At 50.5% G+C, this 24,508-nt stretch overlaps 1 protein-coding gene across 3 annotated transcripts in view; it reads left to right on the top strand.

Annotated features, from left to right (window-relative positions):
- Crhr2 (corticotropin releasing hormone receptor 2) overlaps nucleotides 1–21,877 on the top strand; it is a 41,868-nt gene extending 19,991 nt beyond the window's left edge. For 2 of the 3 annotated variants that reach the window (XM_004652635.2, XM_045135899.1), the window contains 10 exons: nucleotides 7,064–7,149; nucleotides 8,767–8,873; nucleotides 9,151–9,268; nucleotides 10,913–11,066; nucleotides 11,541–11,601; nucleotides 12,824–12,896; nucleotides 18,599–18,684; nucleotides 18,882–19,017; nucleotides 19,448–19,489; nucleotides 20,755–21,877. In XM_004652635.2, the coding sequence (XP_004652692.2) occupies nucleotides 7,064–7,149; nucleotides 8,767–8,873; nucleotides 9,151–9,268; nucleotides 10,913–11,066; nucleotides 11,541–11,601; nucleotides 12,824–12,896; nucleotides 18,599–18,684; nucleotides 18,882–19,017; nucleotides 19,448–19,489; nucleotides 20,755–20,895 (1,004 nt within the window). In that variant the 3' untranslated portion in view covers nucleotides 20,896–21,877. Of the gene's footprint in view, nucleotides 1–7,063; nucleotides 7,150–8,763; nucleotides 8,874–9,150; nucleotides 9,269–10,912; nucleotides 11,067–11,540; nucleotides 11,602–12,823; nucleotides 12,897–18,598; nucleotides 18,685–18,881; nucleotides 19,018–19,447; nucleotides 19,490–20,754 lie in introns of all 3 variants that reach the window. The other variant, XM_045135898.1, reaches the window with a different exon arrangement.
- The last annotated feature ends 2,631 nt before the right edge of the window (nucleotides 21,878–24,508 follow it).

Below are 24,508 nucleotides of genomic sequence, written 5' to 3'. Positions count from 1 at the left end.
ATTGGCTTCTGCACGCTGTCTTGGGAGGAAGCAGTCTATCCTCTGACTTCTTCAGACTGAAATCTGATACCCAGAGGCCCCCAGAGAGAGAGGCAGCCCCTTGGCCTCTGCGGGTCTGCAGCTGGTGTTGAGAGAAGGGCTCAGGGTTCTGCTGGCCTGACATGTTCTCTTTCCACTGCTCCACAAGGAGTGTTGGATGGGAGCCAGTAGTAACTCTCTCACTGTGACTGCTTGTCTGCCCTCAGACAGGTTTCTCCCATCTTTGGGCCTCAATTTCTCTGTCTTAAGTAAGTACCTGTCTTCTATATCCCTCGGTTCTAGAGCAGCCTGTGTTCCGGAGATCCCTTGTTTATCTTCTCTTTCTCTTCCATCATAGGCCAGTCAGTGTTCTGGTGACCAGCTCATGGAGTGTTGCTAGGAATGGCTGGAAAGAGGAGCCTTGCAGCAGAGGCTGGGACACTAAGACCTTCTCCCATGGGATTCTCTTCTGGAGAAGACAGTGATGTCCCATTTGCCCCTACCCTGCTTCACATAGTGTGGTCTTCATTAAACTGCTCAGAGTCTCTATGACTCAGTTTCCCGATTGCCTCCTATAAGTATGAACTGCTACCCCATGCCTACTCAGGGATGCAGGGCATTATGGAAGTAGGAAGCAGGAGGTCCAGTATAGACGGACAGTAGAAGCCCATGGAGCAGTGTCCACACAACATAGAAGCAATTGGATGAAAATTCCCTGAGCCTAGATGTTGTAAGTAGATGGCTCCAGAGAGGCCTTGCCCACTCAGTGCCTGGCTTTGGAAATGGCAGAGTTCAAGTCCCTCATCCCAGCATCCCTCTACATCATGGTTTGCCTGAATGTGAGTGAATTCCAACAGCTGCTCGATGCCCCACTTCCCAGGACTGTGATAAGACCAAGACAGAAATGTGCAAGGTGACCCCAGAGCCAGACTATCCAAAGTAGCCTATAGCAATGCCAAGCCATGAAGGAACACTGATGCAGGGAAGTGCACCTCATTTGGGAAATTCATGCACCAACCACCAGGCTTGAGCCACACTTCCTCAGTGGTCTCCTCAGGAGGGTGAAAAGCAGTTAGCCATGATCAACAGCACCGCTGTCCAGGCAAAAAATGTGACTCAAAGTTAAGGTCAAAGATGTCCTAGCAGGACACAAGCCAGGAAAAAGCCAGGACACAAGGAAACGGCTGCATCTTAAGCAGTCTAGTGTCAGGAATATGAGGGCTGAGGTGGACTATGTGACCCCTATGCCATTTTTTCTAGTGACCTGGTTATTAGGAGCAAGACGCTGCTGAGAATCCCTGCTGGCTGCATCTGCTGAGACATGATGCAACTAGGAAAGCCCCTTCTTTCCACAGATCCTGGCTCTAGCATCTCTGGAGGGTGTGTACCCAGGAGAAGAACCTCTTTGTTTTGGGGTTACCCCAGGCATGTAACGTTCTTTCCGTCTTTGGGTCTTACCAGCAAAATGAGAAAGAACATTCCTTCCCTCTTAAATCCCCATGGAGATGACTACTAAGTCAGTGCCCAGTGTGATTTCCTTGGAGCAGTAAAGACTGTGTGCTGGAATCTGGAGCATGCATCCTGTGGGGTTGCTGTCTGAGACCAACACCCCTCCATGACAGGGGTCGCACTGTGGCAGCTGAAGGCATTGAGGTTGGCCAGTCATTGGGTGTGTGAGAGATCCAGTTGCTTCCTGCGTGTATGCATGACTACCTTGCCTTTGCCAAGCAGCTTGGTGGAGTCTGGGTGTAAACGTAGTAGGATTTCCTCTTGGCTTTCCCAGAGTCTCTCACCCTCTTTGAGTTCCCCAGTCACTTAGGCAACATCATCAGCTTTTGTCTATCCCAGTGTGCTTAGCCCTGTACAAAACCTAAGAAGTTGCCAGAGACAAGGGCAAAGCAGACCTTGCCTTAGGAGATATTTGCTTTGTTCAGAGGAAGGTAGTGTCTTGGTATAGGCAGCCTCTGGACTTGTGATAAAGCAGATCCTTTTAAGAAGGGTCAACAAGAGAACAATCCCATCCCACTGTGAACCATGCAGAGGTACGCAGCTAGACACCCAGGGGGGTATTACTGTCATGAAAACCACCTGGGAACTGGAGCTGACATTGGACCTTAGGAGAGACAGGAATGGACTGGACATCTGTGGACAGGCCCGGAGTGAAGATATTGAGCACACAGTTGGCAGGAGCTGTCCAGGGCCTCCTCCTGCCGAGATGGGGACAAGCCAGAGCAGCGGGTCTTGCTGTCCGTGGTGCTGAAAGCTTCAGGCCTATGCCCTGACCTCATTTCTTCTGTAGCTGTTGCTTGTGGCCCTGCCCACCTGTCTCCATCACCTTATCTACCACTCTTCTTGCCATTCTCCTTCCAAAAATGCAGTGACAGCACTGATCCCCCACATTATCACTCACTCCTATGCCTGAACTGACTCCTATAGTCTTTCCTCTGACTGGGCAGGTCTATCACAGCTCCTGTCTCTCATGGCCCCAGTCCTACCAGTAAGGATCTCAGAGATAAAAGTGACAATTCAGGGAGCACTTGAAAGTAAGGTAGGGATGTTTGGAATTATCAGAGTGGCTTCAGGATTTACTGGCAGTTGGTAAAATGGAAAAACTCACATAATTGACTTGCCAATAGCATCATTGAGAACCAATTTCCATGACTTTTTCTCAGAGGAGAAACTGAGGCCAAAAAGAAATAGGATTGTTTATGATCACCTCACCATCTAAAGACAAAACTATAGGCAGACAATAGGACCCCCATCTCCCAGCTAGGTTTCTGCCCCACCCCAAGTGAGTCCCGGAACCAGGAACTGTTAGCAAAGTATTGGCACCTGCAAGGCAGATAGCCTGTTGCTTCAAAAGCCCAGTGTCAGTCTAGAGATAGGGACCAGGCTTCCTCAACCTCATTGTCCTGTAAGCAAAGACCATGCCTGTAGCATTGAGACCCTAATGCCCCTGGCAGGCCACACTGCACACCATCAGCATCGATCCTTGGCAGGGGCACCTGTGTTGCTGTGGTAACAGGCACCCACCTCGCTGCATCAAGCCCCACAGTTCTGGCTTGGCCATATTTTTTTTTTGTTGCCTATCCTCCTGAGGTTTGGGGGAGAGGGAGCAGGGCTGTTCCACTCGCCTGTCTAAGGTTGTGCCTGAGGGCTCAGTGTCCTCATTAACAGTAGCAAGCAGCTCCTTAAAGAGCAATCACATCTGTCTTCCAGTCCTGTGGTGCCTGGTGTTTTCAGCTGGAAACTCATCCCCAGGCAGTGCTGGGCCCCAGAGGAAAGCCCTTCTCACCCGTACATCTCACATCACAGACCCTGCTTTTAACAGACCTAAGTTGCTCAATGCAGTACACATGTACTCAAAGGCTTGTTCCTGAGGGAACACCAATGATTCCAACATAGACTCTACTTTTCTATTTCCAGAGAGTATTAAGTACAATAGCAAAGGAAAGGAGTATGTACAAAGTGGCAGAATCCACAATGGATCATGGAAAGGGCTTTAAAATATATTTTTGTTTTTCAAACTATAGATCGTGATATAATAATAGACTGTGACTCAAGTTTACATATGATATGAATAGAATATCTTAGAACAAAACAGGAAACAAACTATTATAGCTAGAGCCAAAATAATTTTTTCTTTGTGAAATTGCATTCAGATATGCATGTGTGAGGTTATAATACAAAAATGTGTATGTGTTAGTGGAGTTCACAGGCAGTAAAAGGTGAAGTTCTACATTTCAAGAAATTGGAATATCTAAAGGATGTACTTAGAGGGGAAAAGGGACAGGTTCAGATCTAGGGTGATGGGTAGGCCCCATGGAAGAGGCAGCATTGGAGCTGCTTTAAACATGTGTGGGAGCTTGTCCTTGAGCAATGAGAATGAGGAGAAATTTTAAAGGCTGAATGGACATAGAGCTGGGCATTTTCTGGGTCTGTTAGTGCAAATGTCAGCTTCTGTGGGGAGTGCTAGGTCGACATGGGAGCCAGTTGTCGAGGGTACTAAATATCACACAAGAACACTGGACTTCATCCGTGAGAGCAATAAAGAGCCACGGATGGATTTTAAGCCAGTACAACACTTAAAGCCTAGGGCCATCTTCCTCCCCAACACTGAGGGAAGAGTTTTCTCAATATGCCAGTGTCAGGATGCCACTGGCTAAAAGAATGGGGGTGTCTTCAGTACACTAAGCACATAGTTACTTTTGATTGGTTCCCTTCCACCCTCCAAATCTTAATGTGACTTCCATGACCTTGGGCAAGGATTCTTCCTGAAGATTAATGAGGGGGCACTGACAGTGCCTCAGGCTGGCCACTCCATAGCTGGCCCTTGTCCCCAGCCATGTGAGGGCTCAGTCATCCTCCATGGCTCCCACATTGTCACACTGTGATTTTGAGAATCGCTTGCACCCCCGATTTCAAATGGCATGGAGGCATAACAGAACAGAGAGAGGTGTTGCCCAGAGCTGCAGTTTGGATCCTGGCAGGTGGAGCAGCTTGAAACCTGGAATCATCCCGTCTGGATGCAGATGACTCTGGACTCCAGCTCGTGCCGCCTGCCATGGAGCTTGACCTCTTGTCATGACGCAGCCATCGTGGAGGAAATTGGCCACTTCTGCTTGGGTTGTTGGCAGGGCTGCTCACAGCTTTGCTTTCTACACTAATTACATAACATTATTCCAGTATTTCCCCCATTCCCCATACAGGGAGTTACCTCCCTATAGCTTCATATGGTTTGTGACATTTCTTGACTTGCTAGTTCTTTCACTAGATCCACACACGATCTGGTCATCTGATCTCCAGCTTCTTAAAGCTGACTGTTCTTGAGGGACCACTTGCTTTCTCTAGAAAACAAAAGTAAGGGCCTTCCTTGCTAACTGCAGGGTCTCTACCATGCCTCAGTGTGTACACTTGCTGCTCCTACTGTCTGTACTGTCTACAGTAGAGTTTCCTTATCTTGCTCCTGGCAGTGCATTACAGGCAGGCATGAAATGTAAAGTGTTTATTTAAATAAAAAGAAAACTTCTAAGGGCCAGGCATGGTGGCTAATCCCAGCACTTGGGAGGCAAAGGTAGGAGGATTGCCATGAATTCGGGGCCACACTGAGACTATCTAGTGAATTCCAGATCAGCCTGAGCTAGAGTAAGACCCTACCTTAAAAACAAAAAGAAAACTTCTAAATTGGTAATTGAGTTACCTCCCTGTAGCTTTTTATGGTTTGTGATATTTCTTGACTTGCTAGTTCTTTCACTAGATCCACACACGATCTGGTCATCTGGTTAAGGGTTTGAAACAGACACCGCTATGAACCCAGAAACGGTCACTGCCAGGTGCACTAAAGTTGTTCACTTCCTTAGTCTATGGCCCATAGGATTTGAGATAACTATAAGAAACTGGTTTTGTACACTTGTACACCCTTCGTCTTTTACACGTACACAATAGGGTTGTACATTATCCTTCATATAGACAGCTTCAATAAAACACTATGTCAATCTGATTTTTAAAAAAAGAAGGGATGTGTCTTGAGAAGGTGTCTTTCTGTTGGAGATTGAGACTTGAGCAAGTGCTCTGGGCTCTGATGAGACAGGTCTCACTGAGGGTCCCAGTCATCATGAGGCCGGGCAGTTCCCCTAAGTGACTCGGACCCTTGACAGAGGCAGGCCTCATGCTGATGGGGCTGGAGGCAGAGTTTTCTAAACCTTGAGCTTGAAAGCTCTATGATCTCTGAGCACCAAATTAAAGAATAATTCAACTAATAGAATCTCCCACATTGTTTTTGCTCTTTGGCAAGTGCTCCTTAATAATTCCAGTGCTTTTAACGCATTGTCAGCTCAACGGAAGTGGGTTAAGTAACTTAATTATTTCAGAACTCACTGCTTCCAAAAACAATATAAAGTTATCCCTCTAGGGCTGTGACTCTGTGCTCTGATATATTTATTTTCATTAGTTTTATATTGTATATCTAACATAAGCCAAAAAGAAAACCCTCAGAACAGCTGCTCATTAGCCAACAAGCAGAACATGGGTACAAATCACCCCAACAACGGATTGCTGTGACTAAGGGGGAGCAGAGCACATGAAGGTGGAGGGCTTCGGAGGGTCTCGGGAGGGAGGCATCTCTTCCGGCTGGGGGTTGTGAGTGGGCTGTCTGGACAGGATGACTTCAGAGCTTGACCTCAGCCGTCAGAACTGAGGTTGCAGGCTTAAAGTAGGAACTGTCACTCTCACCTTTGATCAAGCCTACGCTGTGGTATGCCAGACCCTGCCGCTACTGCTCAGAAATGCCCTGTCACATTGCAGCCTAATGCACATGCTGGTTCTCAACACCGAGAGCACCACATGATGACCTGCCTGGCAGGAAAGCTCCAGGGTAGGAGCAAAACCTGTGTCATTCCTGTTTACCACAACCTGACACAAGGTCACGAACATGAAACTCAATGCCAGACCTTCTGTTTGAGTCCTCTTGTCATCTTTGTGTCTCTTTGGGCCATTTCCTCTTCTTTAGAATGAGTTAACACTGGACTAGTACCTAGTATACAGGATTGTCATGAGGCTTGGATGGCAAGTGTGTCTTGTCCATTAGGAGCAGTGCACCTGTGCATGTGTGATCATGCCATGTAAATGGCAGTTGCTGCTCAAATTCAAGAGTCACCATTGATGATGAGTGTGGGGCTCACACAGGAAATGAGGGGGTAAGGATGGGAGTGATTGCTTGTGTTGAAAGCAGCCAATCTTCAGCTGCAACCATGTGCTCACAATTGGGTTCAGTTTTATAGCAAAGGAACAAAATAGAAGAAAGTGCACAAAGAGCTGTCCAGAGATTGGATCTAAATGGATTTTAGCCTTTTAGCTACAATGTAAAATAAGGCCTTTTGTGTAATTTTTGTATAAGTAACTTTTATATAAGGTTTCAGATACACATTGTGTTTCCAGGTCCAGGGGAACTAGAAAATATAGACCTTAGGCCACAGGCACTAGTAAGCCAGGGAGGGTTCTTGAGGAAGGGAGTGGCCTGACTCTCGGTGACTGGCATTTTCCTTAGGGAATGCCTACCGAGAATGCTTGGAGAATGGCACATGGGCCTCAAGGATCAACTACTCACAGTGTGAGCCCATTTTGGATGACAAGGTGAGTGGCCCCATCTGCCCACCCAGGTTCTCATGCCTGTGTTTGGTGTTAGGACCAAAGTTAAGCACAAAGAATCGCAAGGATAGCATAACCTTCCTCATGTCACAGGCATTCCTCACTATGTCTCCTATCTCTGCCCTAATAGAACCCCTTTCTACAGGAAAGCATGGGCTCATGGAATAGAACTCATAAAAGGTACAACCATGTAACCCCATTCTTTCTTCTTCCTCTGGACCTCAGTTTCCCCACCTGACATCCCATTTCTATAATCCCATGTGGAAACAAGGGTAACCCTACCAGGGCTGTCCCCCAGGAAGCTGGTCTCACCCTGGGCTTCTCTATCCTTGCTCTGGCTCTTGGTCTGGACCTGGATTCTGTGCTACCCAAGATCTAGTTTCCCCACTCTTCCTGTTTCATGGTTTGGCGGATCAAACTCAGGGCCTCACACATGTTAGGCAAGTGCTCTATCATTGAGTTACACCCTTAGCAAGCTATGCCTCACTCCTGACCTAAACCTGTATGTCCCAGTTCTGTCCTACTCCTTGTTCACCCAAAGTAGTTCCCAGAGCCCTTCTCTAAATGAAGTCCAAGTGCAGAGGTGAGAACATTTGCCTGACCTGAGAAGGAGATGCTATGGAATGTGAGCCTAAGGGCTATGCAAGGAGGCCTCAGAGAAGCAGGCAGGAAGACCATACAGTTTGGAAAGAAAGAGGCTTTTGCCAAGCCTCTGCCCTCCCCTCTGTTCTTATAGCCTCTCTGGCAGTGCTGACCCAGCATGGGGGTGGGAGAAATGCATGGGGCCCCCTGCCAAGCAAGGAATCTTTTATCAGTAGGTTTTTTGTTTGTTTGTTTGTTTTAGAATTGGCAGTGCTTGATGGTAATTAATGGCAGACTGACTTTCATTCCATTTGAATAGTTTTTCTAAAGGCTCTGCAAACACTGTACCCTCTCTCTCCTTGCTGTACCAGGGGTAGAGCAATCCCAGCCTATACCCTGGATCTCCCATATGCCATTGCTTCAAAAACAGGAGGGCAGGTGTCCCCATTGGACATATATCAAAGCTAAGGGCCAGAGTGATGTGAGTCGGCTCACCTTCAGTTGCTTTGCGAGCTGAAGTCAACAGAGACTAGACCTAAGAGCAGCATTGTGGAGTTTAGAGTCATTCATCTGTGCTTCTAAATCTTGATGCCTTACAATAGGCTGTGCCCACATGTTTGCCTGCAAAATGCATGCTTTTGTAGGGGTGAGTAGGGGCTGGGGATTGAACTCAGGGCTTTGTGCATGCTAGACAAGCCCTCTACTGCTGAGCCAGCCCTCTGTTTATTTTTATTGTTTATTCCAAGACACTAGCATGCCTTGAACTTGCAATTCTCCTCCCTCAACCTCCTGAGTAGCTTGGGTTGCAGGCCTGTGCCAGGAGCAGAGAGTTAGCCATTTATCATAACAAAAGCCACCAGGGTGAACAGGAGAGAGCTCTAGCAATCAGATTTGAAAGAGAGAATACTCGGAGCCTTTTCTGCCCCAAGGTCAGGTACAGAGAGACAGTCATGGCTAGAGTGCCTATCTCCATGCCCAGTTAGCCATACTTCTGTCTGTCCCTGTCTGTCTATCCAGCAGAGCAAGTATGACCTGCATTATCGCATCGCCCTCGTTGTCAACTACCTGGGTCATTGTGTTTCTGTGGCAGCCCTGGTGGCTGCCTTCCTGCTTTTCCTGGCCCTACGGTGAGTCTGCCTCTACCCTGCTTTCTCTTTGTCTTCATCTCTCCCTGCCATTCTCTCCTGCCCTGAGTCCCAGGAGCCATGGGAAGACGAGGGCTGGGCCAGGTACTAGGGTATGACCAGCTATGGCTATGGGGAGAGGGGACCAGTGGGCTCGGCTGTGGCCCTGCTCTCACCCCACACCTAATCTCTTCAGTCCAACCAAGCTGAGCCTTGACCCCACTGACCCCTAGTCCAAGCCTCAGTTAAACCTGCTTGACCCTGACCTGGGCCTCCACAGGAGCATCCGTTGCCTACGCAATGTCATCCACTGGAACCTCATCGCCACCTTCATCCTGAGGAACATCATGTGGTTCCTGCTGCAGCTCATTGACCACGAAGTGCACGAGAGCAACGAGGTCACTGCTGGGGAGCCTCAGGCTCGGGAGACTCCCACCTCGGTGCTTGACAGGCCCTCCCTCCGTTCCCTGCAATGTCCCCCTCCCCCGCCCCCAAGGGGAGCTGAGCACAGCCAGTACCAGACATTCACCTGTTCCCTTACACAGACATGGAAGCTGAGCCCCTGAGGAGAAGGGGAATGGTGCCTGCACACTATGACCCCATGTGTGAGTTGTCCACCCTAGACTTGTGTCAACCAGCCTGCATGATGTCCAAATCGGTCTAAAACCATACACTGGAATGGGCCAACCCTGCTCTCTGGCACATCTTACAGGCTCCCAGTGCACTCTCTTTGGCTGGCTTGTCCCTGAACACATCTCCAGCCTAGTTTGACCCTTAACTTTGCCTCATTTGAACCCTGCCTTCTGGCCAGGCAAGTGTTGAGTGCCCTCTGGCCCCATCCCAGCTGGCACCACCGAGACAGCACTTAGCCTGGAGAAAAGCAAGGTTGGCATTTGGGATCACTCGCCTCCCATCTCATCAGATGCTACAGGATGAAGGAGTCAGCCATGGAACAGAGCCATGGCTGGCACACATGACTGGCAAGTCAGCAGCAGAGGGGTACCCAGGAAACTGATGGCAGGGATGTTCAGGGAAGAGATGGGCTGCCCCAGTCTCCCGTGGTCCGAGATGGCCTACACTCTTACCTTCTGTCTCTAAATTCTCTACACCCCGATTTTGACTTGAAGGGAGCCCTGGGGCACCAGGGAGGTCACCTCACTCTGAGGAGCAGGCGCAGACCCTGCTGTGCTGGGAGGCGGTCACAGTGACAACCCTGACCATAGCTGCCAACACATTAATCAGTACCTTTATTTCCTGTCGCCACCACATAAGGCAGCACAACCACCTCGAGGTTCAGAGATGTGAAGTGCACACTTGCCAGGGGCCCTGCAGAGCCAGTGCCAGCCCATTCCCCAGACCCACACCTCTGGAGAACCCTCTGTGACTACAGCCTCACCTCGTTTTCCTTTCCTCACTTTCCTCAGTTTCTCCAAATCAAAGTTCCTAGTCTTTCCCTAAATGGAACCTAGTCTAACTAGCTGTTAACTTGCTGTTGATGTCTCAAAACATGACACTGAGAACCTTCAACCTGTGCCTGTAGAAAGCTCAGACCAGCCTCTCCTTTCTAGACTCCAGACAGAATCTGGTCTAGGTGTGGTGATGTGGGTCTGTCATCTCAGCTACGTGGGGAATAAAACAGGAAGATTACTAGTTCAAGAACTTCCAGGGCTACAGAGTGAGTTCAAAGTTAATCTACACAATTTAATGACTGTCTCAAAATTTAAAAAATTAAAAATTTCTTTTGAAGGGCTGGGCTGAAGCTCTCTGATAGAGTGCTTACCTAGCATGCGTAAGGCCCAGGGTTCCAGTCTCTCTCCAGCATTGCAAGAGAGAGAAAGACAGAGAGAGAGAGATTGGGAAGGTCGAAAGAAGAGGAAGGATAGGAGGAGGCTCCTTACCTCATTCCTACAGGGAAAAGAGGCCAGGAAAAGGTCAGTGGTTGTTTAGCACTGTGTCCAGGAGCCTGGGGGGAGGCCTTGCCTGGGCAGCCCTGGCCCTGTCCCTGCCTCGCCCATCCTCTAACCACCCCCACCCCACCACAGGTCTGGTGCCGCTGCATCACCACCATCTTCAACTACTTTGTGCTCACCAACTTCTTCTGGATGTTTGTGGAGGGCTGTTACCTGCACACAGCCATCGTCATGACCTACTCCACTGAGCGCCTGCGCAAGCGCCTCTTCCTCCTCATCGGATGGTGTGAGGGTTCCAGGGCCTTCTAGGGGAGGGCCATTGCTACAGATTCATCCCCTTCCACCTTGAAGCCCAGGGTTGGAACACAACTCCCCTCCGTCCCAGCTCAGTGCTCCCCACACCAGCACAGTCTCGGGGTGCAGCTGCCTCTTCTATGCTGACAAGGAAAATGTTAAGAATTTTCCAAAGGCTGTTCCCTGAAGAGCCCCTCCTCCTCCTGTCCAGTGTGACCACCCCAAAGACCCTTGTCTCTGGCTTCAGAAGACAGACAAACTCTACTTGTCTGCCACAGAATATCAGGACCCATCCTGTGTTTGAGACAGGCAGGGGCTCAGGACAGAACACCATGGGATCATAAGTGGCCCATAGTTGGAAGACCACAAACACTATTCCAAGCCCCTTGTCCCCTGATGTAGATCCCATAAGAGGGTCACTGTGCATCTGTCTGGCCCCTGCAGACCATGTTTGTCCTTCTTGCAGGTGTCCCCTGTCCCATCATCATCACCTGGGCAGTTGGCAAACTCTTCTATGAGAATGAACAGTAAGTATGACAGGCCACCCACAAAGGTTGTGGGATGAAGTTATGTCAGCGTCTGCCTGAGCCCTGGGGCCAGAATTGCAGCCATGACTGGACAGATGGTTTTCCCGTGGTCCTTAGAAATGTCCCCATACGCAGGAGTCCTCACATACAAGCTCAAACAGCCCTGTTCGTGGAACTCAATTAGGAAGTGAGTGGTCTTTAAGTGCCCGGCATACATAGCATTCTTGGCCTATGGACCATGCTCCACACGAGTACTAGATGTGGCAGGCCTCGCCGAGGACATGAGAAAGAGGCCCAGTTCTCTGTCCTTGCATCCTGACGGCATGCACAGCAGTGTCAAGCATTTAGTGGAGCCCTCCAAGAACTTGTTTCTTTTTGACATCTCAGGTCTGTCATGGTGCATCTCATCATGATGATAGCAGCACCCCACAGAGTCACGGGGGTTGGAAAGGGCAGGTGGGATGTAGGGATGGGGCAGTGTTGTAGGAAAGACTCGTGAACGCAAAACAGGACTCTGCTGGTTGGCAGTGAACTTCCTATCGGGCAGAGGGGGGCAGGCATTGTTTAAGTAAATACCAGAAACTTTGGGACTGTGAGATTCCTGTCTGAGGCTGGTATGCACTGGCTGACCTCTAAGGTTCTGCAGGACATAGTTTCCTGGAGGTCTAGCAGGTCCTGGCAGAACCAGCCAGAGAGCTGACCCAGACCTGCCTCTGGACCGACCAGCTTCCATCCCAACCAGCATCTCTGGCAGCCAGTGAGGCCAGCCAGGTAGCAGGCTGCCTTTGCTGTGTGCTCAGCTAAACAATAAGCCTAGGGCCCAAGACCTACTTCTACATCTGCCACTGTGTGCCACCTTGCTCAGCACTGGTCCCATGTAATGCAGAAATGGGTGGCACAGGCCAGTGAGAGAGAGCCCAGCTGTCCCTTGTTCCCCTGCCTGTTGCATGCTCAGCCTTGGACTCCACAGTCTCCAAAGTAGAAAGCTGAGACTTAGACCCCAGGCAAGCCCTCGGGCTAGATCAGGGAAGACCAAATTTACCAGGTGAAATAAAGCAAGAGATAGTCTAGGGCACAACTGGGGAGTGTGGTGGAGCTGGGGTTGGCCACCAAGACTTTCTGGGAAGGAGGACTACAGCCAGAAAGGGTCAAACAGAGGAGCCTGGTTGGGAATGTCCCTGAGCATAGCTCACAGACTATGTGAGGTGCCCTCTTTTTGCAGGTGCTGGTTTGGCAAGGAGCCTGGTGACCTGGTGGACTACATCTACCAGGGACCCATCATCCTCGTGCTCCTGGTAGGTCTTCCATGGTATGGGATCCCAGACTGGACCATGGGGAAGACAGCAGAGAACCCACAAGGGCAGAGACACTGGCAAAGACCCTACTGCAGGAAGCTCACGAGGCACCTGCTTCTCTCACCATGCAGCTCACTCTTGGGCTCTGCCTGGGCAGCCTGCACCCTGTTCGGGGCCTCACTGCTTTCTCTGGGTGGAGAAATGGTCCAACTGGTGGGTTTCTAGTGCCTTCCCTGGCTGTATGTCCCTTTGCCAGGTACAGTGATCAAACAGCCTGGTGGGCAGGCAGCTGGTAGCAAGAGAAGGGTGTGCAGGCTTCTGTTCAGCCCAGACCTACATTCCTCTGCCCTCAGGAACCCCTCTGGAACCCCGCCCACCACCCTCAGCCTGGAGCAGCAGATTCCCGAATGCAGAGTAATGAGCAATTGTTCCTAGCCCAGCTCCCCGCCCTTTGCTGAATGTATTCACATCCAAGGTATAATTGCCACCACATCTTTAATCCACAACGAGCCTTAATTAAGATAGAATTTAACTAGAGGATGCATTCTGTAGAAAGAACCCATTATATATCATACATTATTTTAAAAAATAACATGCTTTGAAAAAGCCCCACAAGAAGTTGGCATTTATTTAAGACTTTTTTTCAGGCTCACTCATTTCAGGCTCCTGTGTACCAGCATCCACAAAGGGCCATGGAGCCTTCCGGAAAATCTCTCTTCTTGCACACAGCAGGGCCATACTTTTGTCTACCATGGTGAAAATTATTGTTTATCTTTTCTGTTTTCTTATTCTCCTCTTTTTTGTGACTTCTGTATTCACTGGGCCCCATCTTTGGAGTGTCCTTGACAAACATGAGCCAGTGATGACTAGGAATGCTCCCCCCTACCATCAGGGCTTCACTCACTTCAGGGGCAGAAGCTGATGTCCGTCAGCAGTAAGTGAAGGAAGGCTTGTCCTTGGGCTGCTAGCTTCATTGAGTCGCCCTTCACTGTGAATAGAAGCCCTCGGATCTATTCCCTCCCAGACAGCTGCCAAGAAAGCATCCACTGTAAGAGGACAGCACTTCTGATGAGCCTGGGGTGAAGCCAAGGAAAGCTTGCTTGCATTGGGACCAGGGGCATGGGGCACCATTTGTCCTGCCTAAGGCTGCTGCCCAGGTAATGAGGAAACAGTGGGGAAGGTGAAGGATGTGAGGCTGGTGTGGAGACCCAGCTGCCACCTGCCCAAGCATGGCTCCTTCTGCAGCTCCAGAGCCTCCTTCCCTTTGAGTCTTCCAGGTTCCCAGCTGAGCCCTCTGCAAGCTCTGTCTTCACTACCTCAGCTATTTACATCCTATGCACTGGAAAGATGGCACTCCATGGGACAGATGAAAAAAGTGAACCAAGGTCACACACACACACAGCTCCGGGAGGAGAGGCCCAGGGGCCAGTCTCGTACCTTGTCACCCTCATCTGTCTACTGTCCCTGTGGTTGGAGACACACTTGGTCTCCCTGCTTCCCCTGTATCCTAGTAGCTCATGGCTCCCACTCCGATGCTAAGAGACACATATTTTTGGATTCTGCTAAGGGGCTCAGGTGATAGAGTGTACGGGAAGCCCCACCTCTCTCATTGTTGTCAAGGGAAAGAGATGTGACATTCATTGCACCAGACACAGGCTGTATGAGCAGCCTGCCATGATTAAGTCACCCTGTGCTAACCTCCAAGGTGGACTCTGTGGTTATCTATGTCAGGCAGATATAGAAGCAGAAGCTTATAGAGGTTAGCAAATTGTCTTAAGGCACACAGTTGTTGGAACAGTGGGACTTTAAACCAAAAGTATGACTTGGAGCCAGGAGTTCACTGGAGGTGGTCTCCAGATCTCCAACAATGGGGTAGGAATGAAGCTAGGGAAGGGGGCAATCTGGGTAGGATTACCACCAGGACAGACAGCCTTGATTTCCTCGTGGCACCTCTGAAGAATGATATATAGAGACTTGTCTTTTTGAAGTGGGGAGTTTTGCATAGTTTCCCACTCTATGCCTCATCAGTGGAGGCTGCCATGGAGCCATTAACCTTCCATTTTCAAGCCTCCTGTTACACACTGAGCTAGTTCCTCTGCTTCAGGCTGGCCACTATCTCCTGCAGGAGGTCACAGGTCCAAGGGACACAGCCTAGGCATCTACAACACATGGCACAACAGGTCTGCAGCTCACAGATGGTGGTTCCTAATTCCACATGCCTCCTTAAAGCATCCTGGAAGCATCTCCACAGCATCTCGGCTGACCTTGTTCCCAATGCAGATGCTTGGGCCCCAGCCTGTCCCAGCCACCTGCACATGTAATAGCATCCAGTGGCCATGGCTGTGCATAGCCTGGGCCCTGGGCTTTATGAGCTGCTGGGTGGGGTAAGAGTGCTGTCTTGCTTTTTTCCAGGCCCTGGATGCAAATGCAGTAGGGCTTGGCTAGGAGTTCTAAACAGGAAGAGGAAACGAGGATCCAGTGAAAAACAGTCTCCTAGGGGCTGAGGCTGTTACCCAACTCCTATCTTGAGGAGATTCCTGATAACAAGACCCCCCCAGACTTTACAGATCCATGTGGGACAGACAGGTGTTGTCCTGGTGCAGATGTGCAGGGAGCTTTGAGCTGGAAAAGGATTAGATGAAGGCCCCAAGACAAGTCTAGATCCTCAAGAGGCCTGCTCAGGACCAGCATGGAGCAGGGCAGGAACACTGTCAATGTATTGAGACTCCAGATTAAGGATGGCAGGAACTGCTGGACCTCCCCCAGTTGCCTAACACCACTGAGAAAGATGAGCCATACCACCCGTTCCTTCTTCCCATGGCCTCCAAGGCTCGGCCTGTGCACACATGCCACAAGGGAGGATTAGGGCAAAAAGAGATCCTGCAAGCCAGCAATGGAACTTAGCAAGTGCCCTTCATCTCCAGCAGATCTTTAGGGCCCCACACATTGGAGTTCAGAAGCAGTGAGCTAGGTGAGATTACATTTTCTGCCCTGGGCAGTGGACATGGGTATGCCATGTGAGTTGTGAGATAAGCAGTGGTTGCCACCTCTGAGCCTGTGGTGTGATCCTGAGGGATCTCTGCCTTCTTGGCACCTCCGTTTGACACCTGTAACATAGGAATGTCTCATGGGGTCACTGTGAGTACTAGTGGGCTTAGATACATACTTGGAGCACCCAGAATGGCCCTGAGCTAGACTGCTGATGGAGAACTGCTGAACCTCATCCATCGCAGAACATGGCATTGAGGCCGGCTCCTGCCCGGTTCCTTCTGTGCTGCCCTCTGCAGGAGCATGTCTAGGAGTTAGGAGCAGGCTGCTGAAGCCAGCTGACACCCTCCCCACTATCTGTGGGTTGGCAAGTCAGTAGCCTATTGCACTTCAGTCATGCATGTGTAAAGTGAGTCTGGGGATCACGCCTGCTTATAAGAAGGTCTTGGCTTAAGGAGCAGTTGGTGCTCAGACCACACATAGAATGGTGTGAGCATTGGGACCATGGGGGAGAGCTGTACACATGTGCAGGCAGCCCAGTGGGCCCATCCTGGTACTGGGAAAGCAGGGATACCCAGAACCCCAAGTCATAGGTCCACCACCACCTGCCTGGCCCTCCCTCTCACAAGACTGGTCCCACACCACCTGGAGATAAGGGATGGAATGTCAGTGCCTATGGGACTGAACTACCAGCAGGGAAGTGGCAGGAGAAATGGGACTTTTCACAAGGAGATTCTTTAAGGGGTCTGGCTTCATTTGCACCCCATAACCCCTTCTGCAACAGTCTCAGAGTCTAGCTATGTGGGCCAACCTAAGAACATTTTGGTTGGGCAGGAGGGCCCTGCATGGCTTGTCCTAACTCCCACAACAACAGCATTAACCTGCAACCACACTGGCTACCATCAAGGTCTGGGTACTTGAACGCTAGACCTTTCTCTCTCAGCTTCAAGGCTTCCTTACTGTCATAGCTAACACGGCCTCAGCATAAGGAACTGAGCGCTGTAGCCAAGAAGCACTTGAGTGGGTAGATGACTGGACGAGTTGCTTGGTGGGGGGGTGGATGGATGGATAAGAGGGTAGACAGGTAGTTGAAGGAATGTTTGGTGAATGAATGGATAGTGAAACCTTGTGTGAAAAATTGAATAAATTGGTTAGTGAGCTGAATAATGTTTAATGCAAAGAAATGTCACAGAAATTAGAATATCTCTTTATTGTATTTTGTTTTTCAAGGTAGGGTCTCACTCTAGCTCAGGCTGACCTGGAATTCACTATGTAGTCTCAGGGAGGCCTTGAACTCATGACGATCCTCCTACTCTGCCTCTGGAGTGCTGGGATCAAAGACATGTGCCACCACACCCGGCTTAGAATATCTTTGATTCCAACAGCGATACAGACCTAGACTGAGGTGCCTCATGAGAAGTCAGGAAGAACCAGAGATCAACTTTGTATCACATGAGTTGACCTAAGTGTTAAGGCTTCTTTTGCCCCATGATCTAAGAGAATATGCGAGAAACTCAGGTGCTAAAAGTTATGTGAGTCTTAAAAAAGAAAGGCAGGTAGCTGGTCATTGGTAGCCTCCTCATGGAAGGCTTCCTCGAAACCCTTCCGGGGCTCACCGGGCTGTTCACTGTGTGTGATGTGAGAGTGGCCCGGGCTGCTGTGAAGCAAGGGAGAACGAGCTCTTCTGCCCACTCTACCCTCCGCCTTGGAGAAACCCAGGGCTGCAAGGCTGGTATCTGCCGGTATTGTCTGCTCCCTGCCTGGGATCTGTAATGGAGGAGGGTTAGAAGGGCCCAGTCCAAGATGCAGAAACAAGGGTTTTTCTAGAGAGAGACTAAGAGGCACATGTGTGCACCCATGCCCGTGCTGCCTCACTTTGAGCTAGCAGACACCCCTGGGCTAATAGATGGGTCCTTGTAGCGTGTGACCACTTCCTGAGGAAAGAGTCCTAACAAAGGCCTGCACACACTCCCGTTCCCCTGCTTGCACTTGGCAGCACATGAGGAGAAATGCAAGCATGCCTGTGTTCTCATAGAAACACACAGACACATAGGACCGACTTGGAGGCAAACACATAGCACAGAGACCAAAAAGCTGACCCAGGAGCCAGCAGCGGCCCCCAGGGTGGAGGCAGGCAGCGGCTGAGGGCAGGGTCCAAATGAAGATAAATTGGGCCCTTCCAGAGCCCCAGCTGCCCATTCATCTTTCCTGCCTGTGGGTGCCTATGAAGGTTCAGGAGCTCCTGGGCACAGATGGTTGGTGAGAGATTAATCACACTGTCTAGCCTGTGTCCTCCTCCCTCAGGGGAAATGATGTAAGGTCTTTGGACCAATGTAGGGCCAGTGACCATTTCAGGACCTGCAAGTTACCTGTGACCTTGGAGGGTGAGGTCAGAGACCTGGGGTGTGACTCTGTGAGGTCCCTGAGCAGAGCAGGGGTTCAGAACCATCTGAGGTATTCCCAGAAGAGTGGTCACTGCCTCACTCGCTCCACCGCCTTCAGAGACTGCCTCTTCCCCTCAAGCCAGGGGCAAAGAGCAGACCCTGAGCCAGTGGGGTGTCTCCTGTCCTGGCCAGGGAGAAGCAGAAGCTGGGGAGCCCCAGCAAGTGCTCAGTAGTAGAACATGTGCCTAAGAGATAGGTTTTCAGGAAGCTTTGGCTGGGTGGCTGCCTCTCCACAGGCCTTCCCTTTTCTCTCTCTGCCTCCTCCTTCAGATCAATTTTATATTTCTGTTCAACATCGTCAGGATCCTGATGACGAAATTAAGAGCATCCACCACATCTGAGACAATCCAGTACAGGTACGTGAATACCTGGCTGCCTTGACCCTGGCAAGAGAGGTGAGGAGGTCCTCTGGGCCGTTCCTTGCCCGCAGGCAGAGCGCTCTGAGACCTCACCCAGGAGCTTGCCCACGCCCCCAGAAGAAGCCCCCCTGCTGCGCAGTCTTTCCCGCCTGCCTGTGGGTGAGCTTAGGCCTATCATCACCTCTTGCCCCCAGGAAGGCGGTGAAGGCCGCCCTGGTTCTCTTGCCCCTGCTGGGCATCACATACATGCTCTTCTTCGTCAGTCCTGGAGAGGACGACTTGTCACAGATCGTGTTCATCTATTTCAACTCCTTCCTGCAGTCCTTCCAGGTGGGTGCCCAGGGCCCGTGAGCTGCCTGGGCCTGAACGTTCATCACACCCCCTCACACTTGGAGATGCAGCGCTTACACACTCAGAACCCAGCTTGGGCCCAGACCCTGCCCAGGCTTCTTTGGCCTTGTCACCTCTGCACCAGAGCTCAGAGTCCCAGCACTTCTGGGGACTTAGGGAGGCTGACACCCTGATACAGGTTGAGGATGTTAAGGATACTGGAGACTTGGCTGTAGGCCAAAGACCACCTTTACTCAGAATGAACCCTGGCATAACTGTACCCCAAAGCTAGGACCAAGACTTGTGAGTCCCCACCAAGCTCTGACCCCTGAGTCCAGGCAAGTGTGCCCCCAACAATCCTGTCCCTCCCCACCCTTCAGTCAGAATGGCTCTTCAGCAGGTGCCTGATCGCTCCCTGTCTCCTTTCTAGGGTTTCTTTGTGTCTGTCTTCTACTGCTTCTTCAATGGAGAGGTAAGAGGCTGGGCTGTCAAGGTGGCCTTGTCTGTGGGGGTCCTCAGACCCCAGTCCCTGACAGCTCCAATCAAGCTGTTCAGTTTTTCAGGAAGGCTTGCTCCCTGGTTCTGCTCTTGGGAGGCAAATGGAGCTCCTGCGGGGCCAGTTTAGTAAGTCTAATATGCAGGCCAGAACTAACATGTCAGTGCCCAAAGCATGCCCTCAGAGCCAGGGATCAAAGTGTCCAGGCTGCGGGGCTTTGTGGAGGAAAGGAGGCAGAGCAGAGAGAAAGACAAAGAGAAGGTGGCAGTGCCATCATTAAGAACATGAGAAACTAGCATGTTCCTCACCACCACCACCACGGGAAAGACCCACATCCTGCATGAGCTCATGGAGTGAGGACAATGGATGAGGGCTGATCAGTAAGGGAGCCCCAGTGTTCCAGAGCAGCTGCAGCTGGCCCAGCAGAGACGCAAACCCAGCCTGCCACGAAGAGACCCAAAGGGGTCTGTAGTATAGGGCAGAGAGCCCCGTGGCCTGCATGCTTCCAGACACTACTAAGGGACACAAATGCCCAAGGCTGCTTGTCCTATGACAGCACAGGTGCGTGATGGGTGTGGCTGAATGTAAGGTCTCTGTAGATTCAAGTGGAGCCTGGATGCAGACACCCCTGATGGACAATGGCCTATGAGCTGGAGGGTAGGAACAGCAGAAACTGCCAAAGCAAACAAAACAGGTGTTTTTGGAATGGGTATTGTACTCAAACCATGAGCTGGGCCAGGATGCCAGTAAGAGTTTCATTTTACAGAAGAATCCTTCCATTGCAACACAAATCAAAACAGGTCTAACTGGGGTAGGAGTGAGCATAACTGTGACTTTGGCCTTTCAGGCAGCAGTAGGGAAGGCAGGGGCTACTTTGGAAGTCAAGGAGAGAGCCAGGCCTGGGGCCACAGTCCCCACACCTGCTGGAGCAGAGCCCAGACTAAAGGGGCTGATTTACAAAGCTGGGGCTGTCAAATTCAAGGTGGCAGGGTGTCCACAGGAAACTGTAACCCTGAGGAAGTCTGTGGAGCAAGTAAGTGTGGAGTCAGGCCCCTCAAAGAAACGCAAGGAAAAGACCCCCAAAGAGGCTCTGCAGGCAACAGGGTTCAGGGAAAGACCTCTGTTTGGGAACCTGTTAGTCTCTGGTATGAGTGTGATGGGCCAAGGGCCATCTCAGCCTCACGTAACACCTCTAGAAGAGCTTTGGTCTGGTAGGTGACAGAACCTCTCTCTCCCTGCAGGTACGGTCAGCCCTGCGGAAGCGGTGGCACCGCTGGCAAGACCACCACTCCCTCCGAGTGCCTGTAGCCCGAGCCATGTCCATCCCCACATCGCCCACCAGGAGTAGCTTCCACAGCATCAAGCAGACAGCGGCTATGTGACCCTGTCACCCACCCGCTGACCACTCCCTCACCATCGCGGCAGTCCCCCATCCTCCTCCTTAGTCTTCCCCTGGCCTCCCTTGCTCACAGGCCCTGGCAGTACAGGAGAGGGGGGAAGAGACCAGCCCTCCGATTAGACTGGGAAGTGGGTGCGGTCATAGAAGGGGGCTCCAAGGGATCAGGACTTGCTCTGGCTGCAAGCCTCCAAGCAAGAAGGAGCAGCAGTCATTGCGGAAGCCCCAAGAAGAGCGGGTGTGAAATGTTCACGCATTTTCCCATCCAGCCTCTCTTGTGGGATCCTCACTGTGGCTCAGGGTAGGAACGGGCCTGCCCAGGCTCCACAGCCCTGTGAGGGTGGCCGTGCTTCCTGCCATCATCCACCTCCACACCCAGAGAGGCCCTCTCCAAGTGGAGGAGCCAAGGGTAAATTCAGCTGGCTTCAGCCCAGGGGCTGGCAGAGATGCTCTCCTCCTGGTGTCCAGCCCTGGCCAGGCTGTCCCTCAACTCCCTCACAGTTCTGTTGCCCCTAGTGCTCCAGGAAGGAAGCTGGTTTCCCCTCCTGGGAGACCTCTTTGCAGCCTGACGCTCAGAGGGGGATGGGGCTGCAGTGGACAGGGATGTGGCCAGCCAGTCACACTTGCAGTCCCATCAGATACCCAGAGGAGGAGCAGGGAGTAGGGTGGGGGTTGCCCAAACCAAAGTAGGACTGGTGATTAGTCCCCAGCCTCCTCAGACTGGGCCTCAGCCTCCCTTTCAGAACCGACACCCGTCTGTGAAATCAGCAAGGCATCTGTGGAAATGACTGACCTCAGGTCAAGCCTGTGGACCAAGGATGGGGGCAAGATGACGACGACACAGCTATGTCCTTCCGTACAGAGACATCAGCCCTGGTGAGGGCAGGCCTTGCTCTCTGACTGTTGTACTTTGGAGTCTTTGGGGTTAAGATGATTGCAGTTCCACCCCAGCCCCAGCCCCAACCCATGGCCTGCTCTGGAGGGCTCCTCAGAATCCACAAACAGCAATCAAGTGTGGCTTCTGGCTTGGCTTCCATTTCTGTTTCTCAGGCAGGAATGCAGAGGAAGCAAATGCCGTTGGTTTGAAAGGGGCTTTTGCTCTAGATAACCCATAAAAATAAATTTTAAAAAAGCATGCTATCTTGTACATGTTTAATTTGGTAACAATAAGCTAGAAATATACAAAAGACATGCTTTCTGGCATTCAATAAATATTTACATCTTAGTAGCAAACTGCCACAGAACTTCAGAACGCACCACGTGAGCACAGACAACAGGCGGCTATTTCAAGGCCACCATCGTCCATCTGAAAACCAAGTCAGTGCTTCATCAACAGTGGAAGTTTCACATTGTTCCCTTGTGCTTTAGCTCATAGCTTCACCCCATTGATCCAAGAGAATTTGATAGTAATGAAAGCATTTGATGGTTCAATGTCTTTTCTAGCTTACCTTATATTTCTCTGCCACAAATATATTAATGAATTGAAATTTGATGTTTTGTGATCAAAGATTCTAGAGTTTTGTTTGTTTGCTTGCTTTTACTTCTTTTTTGATTTTTTTTCTAGGTAAGGTCTCACTCTGTACTTCCAAGCTGGCCTCAAATTCACAGTAATCTTTCGACCTCTGCCTTCCAAGTGCTGGGATTAAAGGTGTGTACCACCATGCCCAGTTGCTTTAACTTTTATTACTTATTTATTTGCAGAGAGAAAGAAAGGGGCATTAGAGCCTCTAACCATTATAAACAAACTCCAGATGCATGTACCACTCTGTGTATCTTTACATGGGCACTGGAGAATTCAACCTGGGTTGTTAGGCTTTGCAGGCAAGCACCTTAACTGTTGAGCCATCTCTCCAGCTTTACTTTGACTTGTTGATACCAGTCTTATATTGACCAGGCTGACCTCTCAACTCAAGGTCCTCCTGCTTCCAACTTCCAAGTGCTAGGACTAGACCTTCACTGCTACCGTGCCCAGCTCTGAGGGCTTTGTAGAGTGTTCTAGATTCTCAGTTTTTTTTTTCTGGATTTGTCAGCAGGGTCTCACTGTTCAACTCAGTCTGGACTCAACCTAGCTATGCAGCCCTGGTTGGGCATAGACTTGCAATCCTACCTCAGCCTTCTAAATGCTGAGATGATAGACATGTACTTAACAACTACTTTTAATATAAAGCACAGTAAGACATTGATTAAAGCTGCAGCAAATAGTTAAAGCCTTTTAAATTTTATATTTATTTATTTATGAGGGAGAGAGAATAGGCATGTCATGGCTTCCAGCCACTGAAAACAAACTCCAGACACATGTGCCATCTTGTGTGTCTGGCTTACAAGGGTTCTGGGGAATTCAACTTGGGTCCTTTGGCTTTGCAGGTAAATGCCTTAACCACTAAGCAATCTCTCCAGCACAAATATTTAAAGTGTTTTAAGTAACTGTTAAACCTTAAAAAGTTATTGAAATATGTTAAATGAATAGAAATGTTATTGTTCAGAAACCCATAGATGAATTTTCCAGCAAGAATGAGTCCATTTCTTCCTCCCCTTCTTTTCCTCCCACCTTCCTTTTTTCCCTCCTTTCTTTTTTCCTCTCTATAGCTATGTGTACTTCCGCTTTTCAAATAAATAAGGAGGAGCTGTAAATGACAGCACTCAGTTCTTTATCCTGCTTTGGCAATATATGCCCCAGATTGTACAGTGCCCTGCCACCAGAATCCCCCTCACACCCTACGTGTGACTGAAAAGGATCTCTTAATGGGTTTTGCAATCTTGGTCACTACGTATTCAATGTCTGCTGCCAGCCTGTGTGTGTCAGCCAGTGTTGGTGGCAGCCAGTGAGGGATTTCAGCCTTGGCAGTGACTCAAGTGTGATGTGGGCCAGACTTGAACTCTGAGTCCGTTGTCATGCTGGGGAGTCAGGTGACAAAGGTGCCTCTACTTGCCTTTCTCAAAAGACTTCTTGTCTCGGGAAGTCTTCCTGCATAGCCAGAGGAGCAGCAGTGGCTGCATGCAGCCATCCATTAGCATCATGGACACTCTTGGAAGAGCAAAGAGGTGTTAGCAGCTCAGCCCAGAGGCAACCTGGAGAGCCGTGGGCCAGGAGCGAGCCCGCGCATCAGAGCCTCAGTGCCGCTCATTGGTGCTCCCCCGAGGCTGTTCTGCTCTCTCCTGTCCTCCCTTCCTTGGAGAAGCCAGGGATTTGTGACCTGTGCTGGGAGGCCAGACCTGCCAAGGCCAACATTGTACAAGAGCATCAAGCTGCCCACCAGACCAGCTAGGGAGAGATTCTACCCCAGCCCTGAATCACCCTATTCCAGGGCTTCGAGGCCTGGGCAAAGTGATGCCCTTGAAACGCCTCTAGAAGCACATCTCTCTGGATTCCCACTTGTTAGTTGCACTTCGCCCTCGCTGTTGCAGCCTCCCATCCTCTCTTAGACTGCTTAGACACCAGCCTCTCTTGCTGAGTGGCCGTATGGGCAGACTCATCCCCTCCGTCACAGGCACCGTCCATAGGCAGTCCCAGCAGGTCTTTGCACTACATGTTGAACCTTCCACCCTCCCTGCTCAGCAAAACTGGGGAAGACACACAGGAGATTCCTCACCCCAAGCCC

The sequence above is a fragment of the Jaculus jaculus genome, chromosome 16 (genome assembly GCF_020740685.1).
Source record: "Jaculus jaculus isolate mJacJac1 chromosome 16, mJacJac1.mat.Y.cur, whole genome shotgun sequence".
In the NCBI taxonomy this organism is placed as follows: domain Eukaryota; kingdom Metazoa; phylum Chordata; class Mammalia; order Rodentia; family Dipodidae; genus Jaculus; species Jaculus jaculus.
Note: the sequence above shows the minus strand (reverse complement) of the source record. Positions and strands in the feature narration are given on the sequence as shown.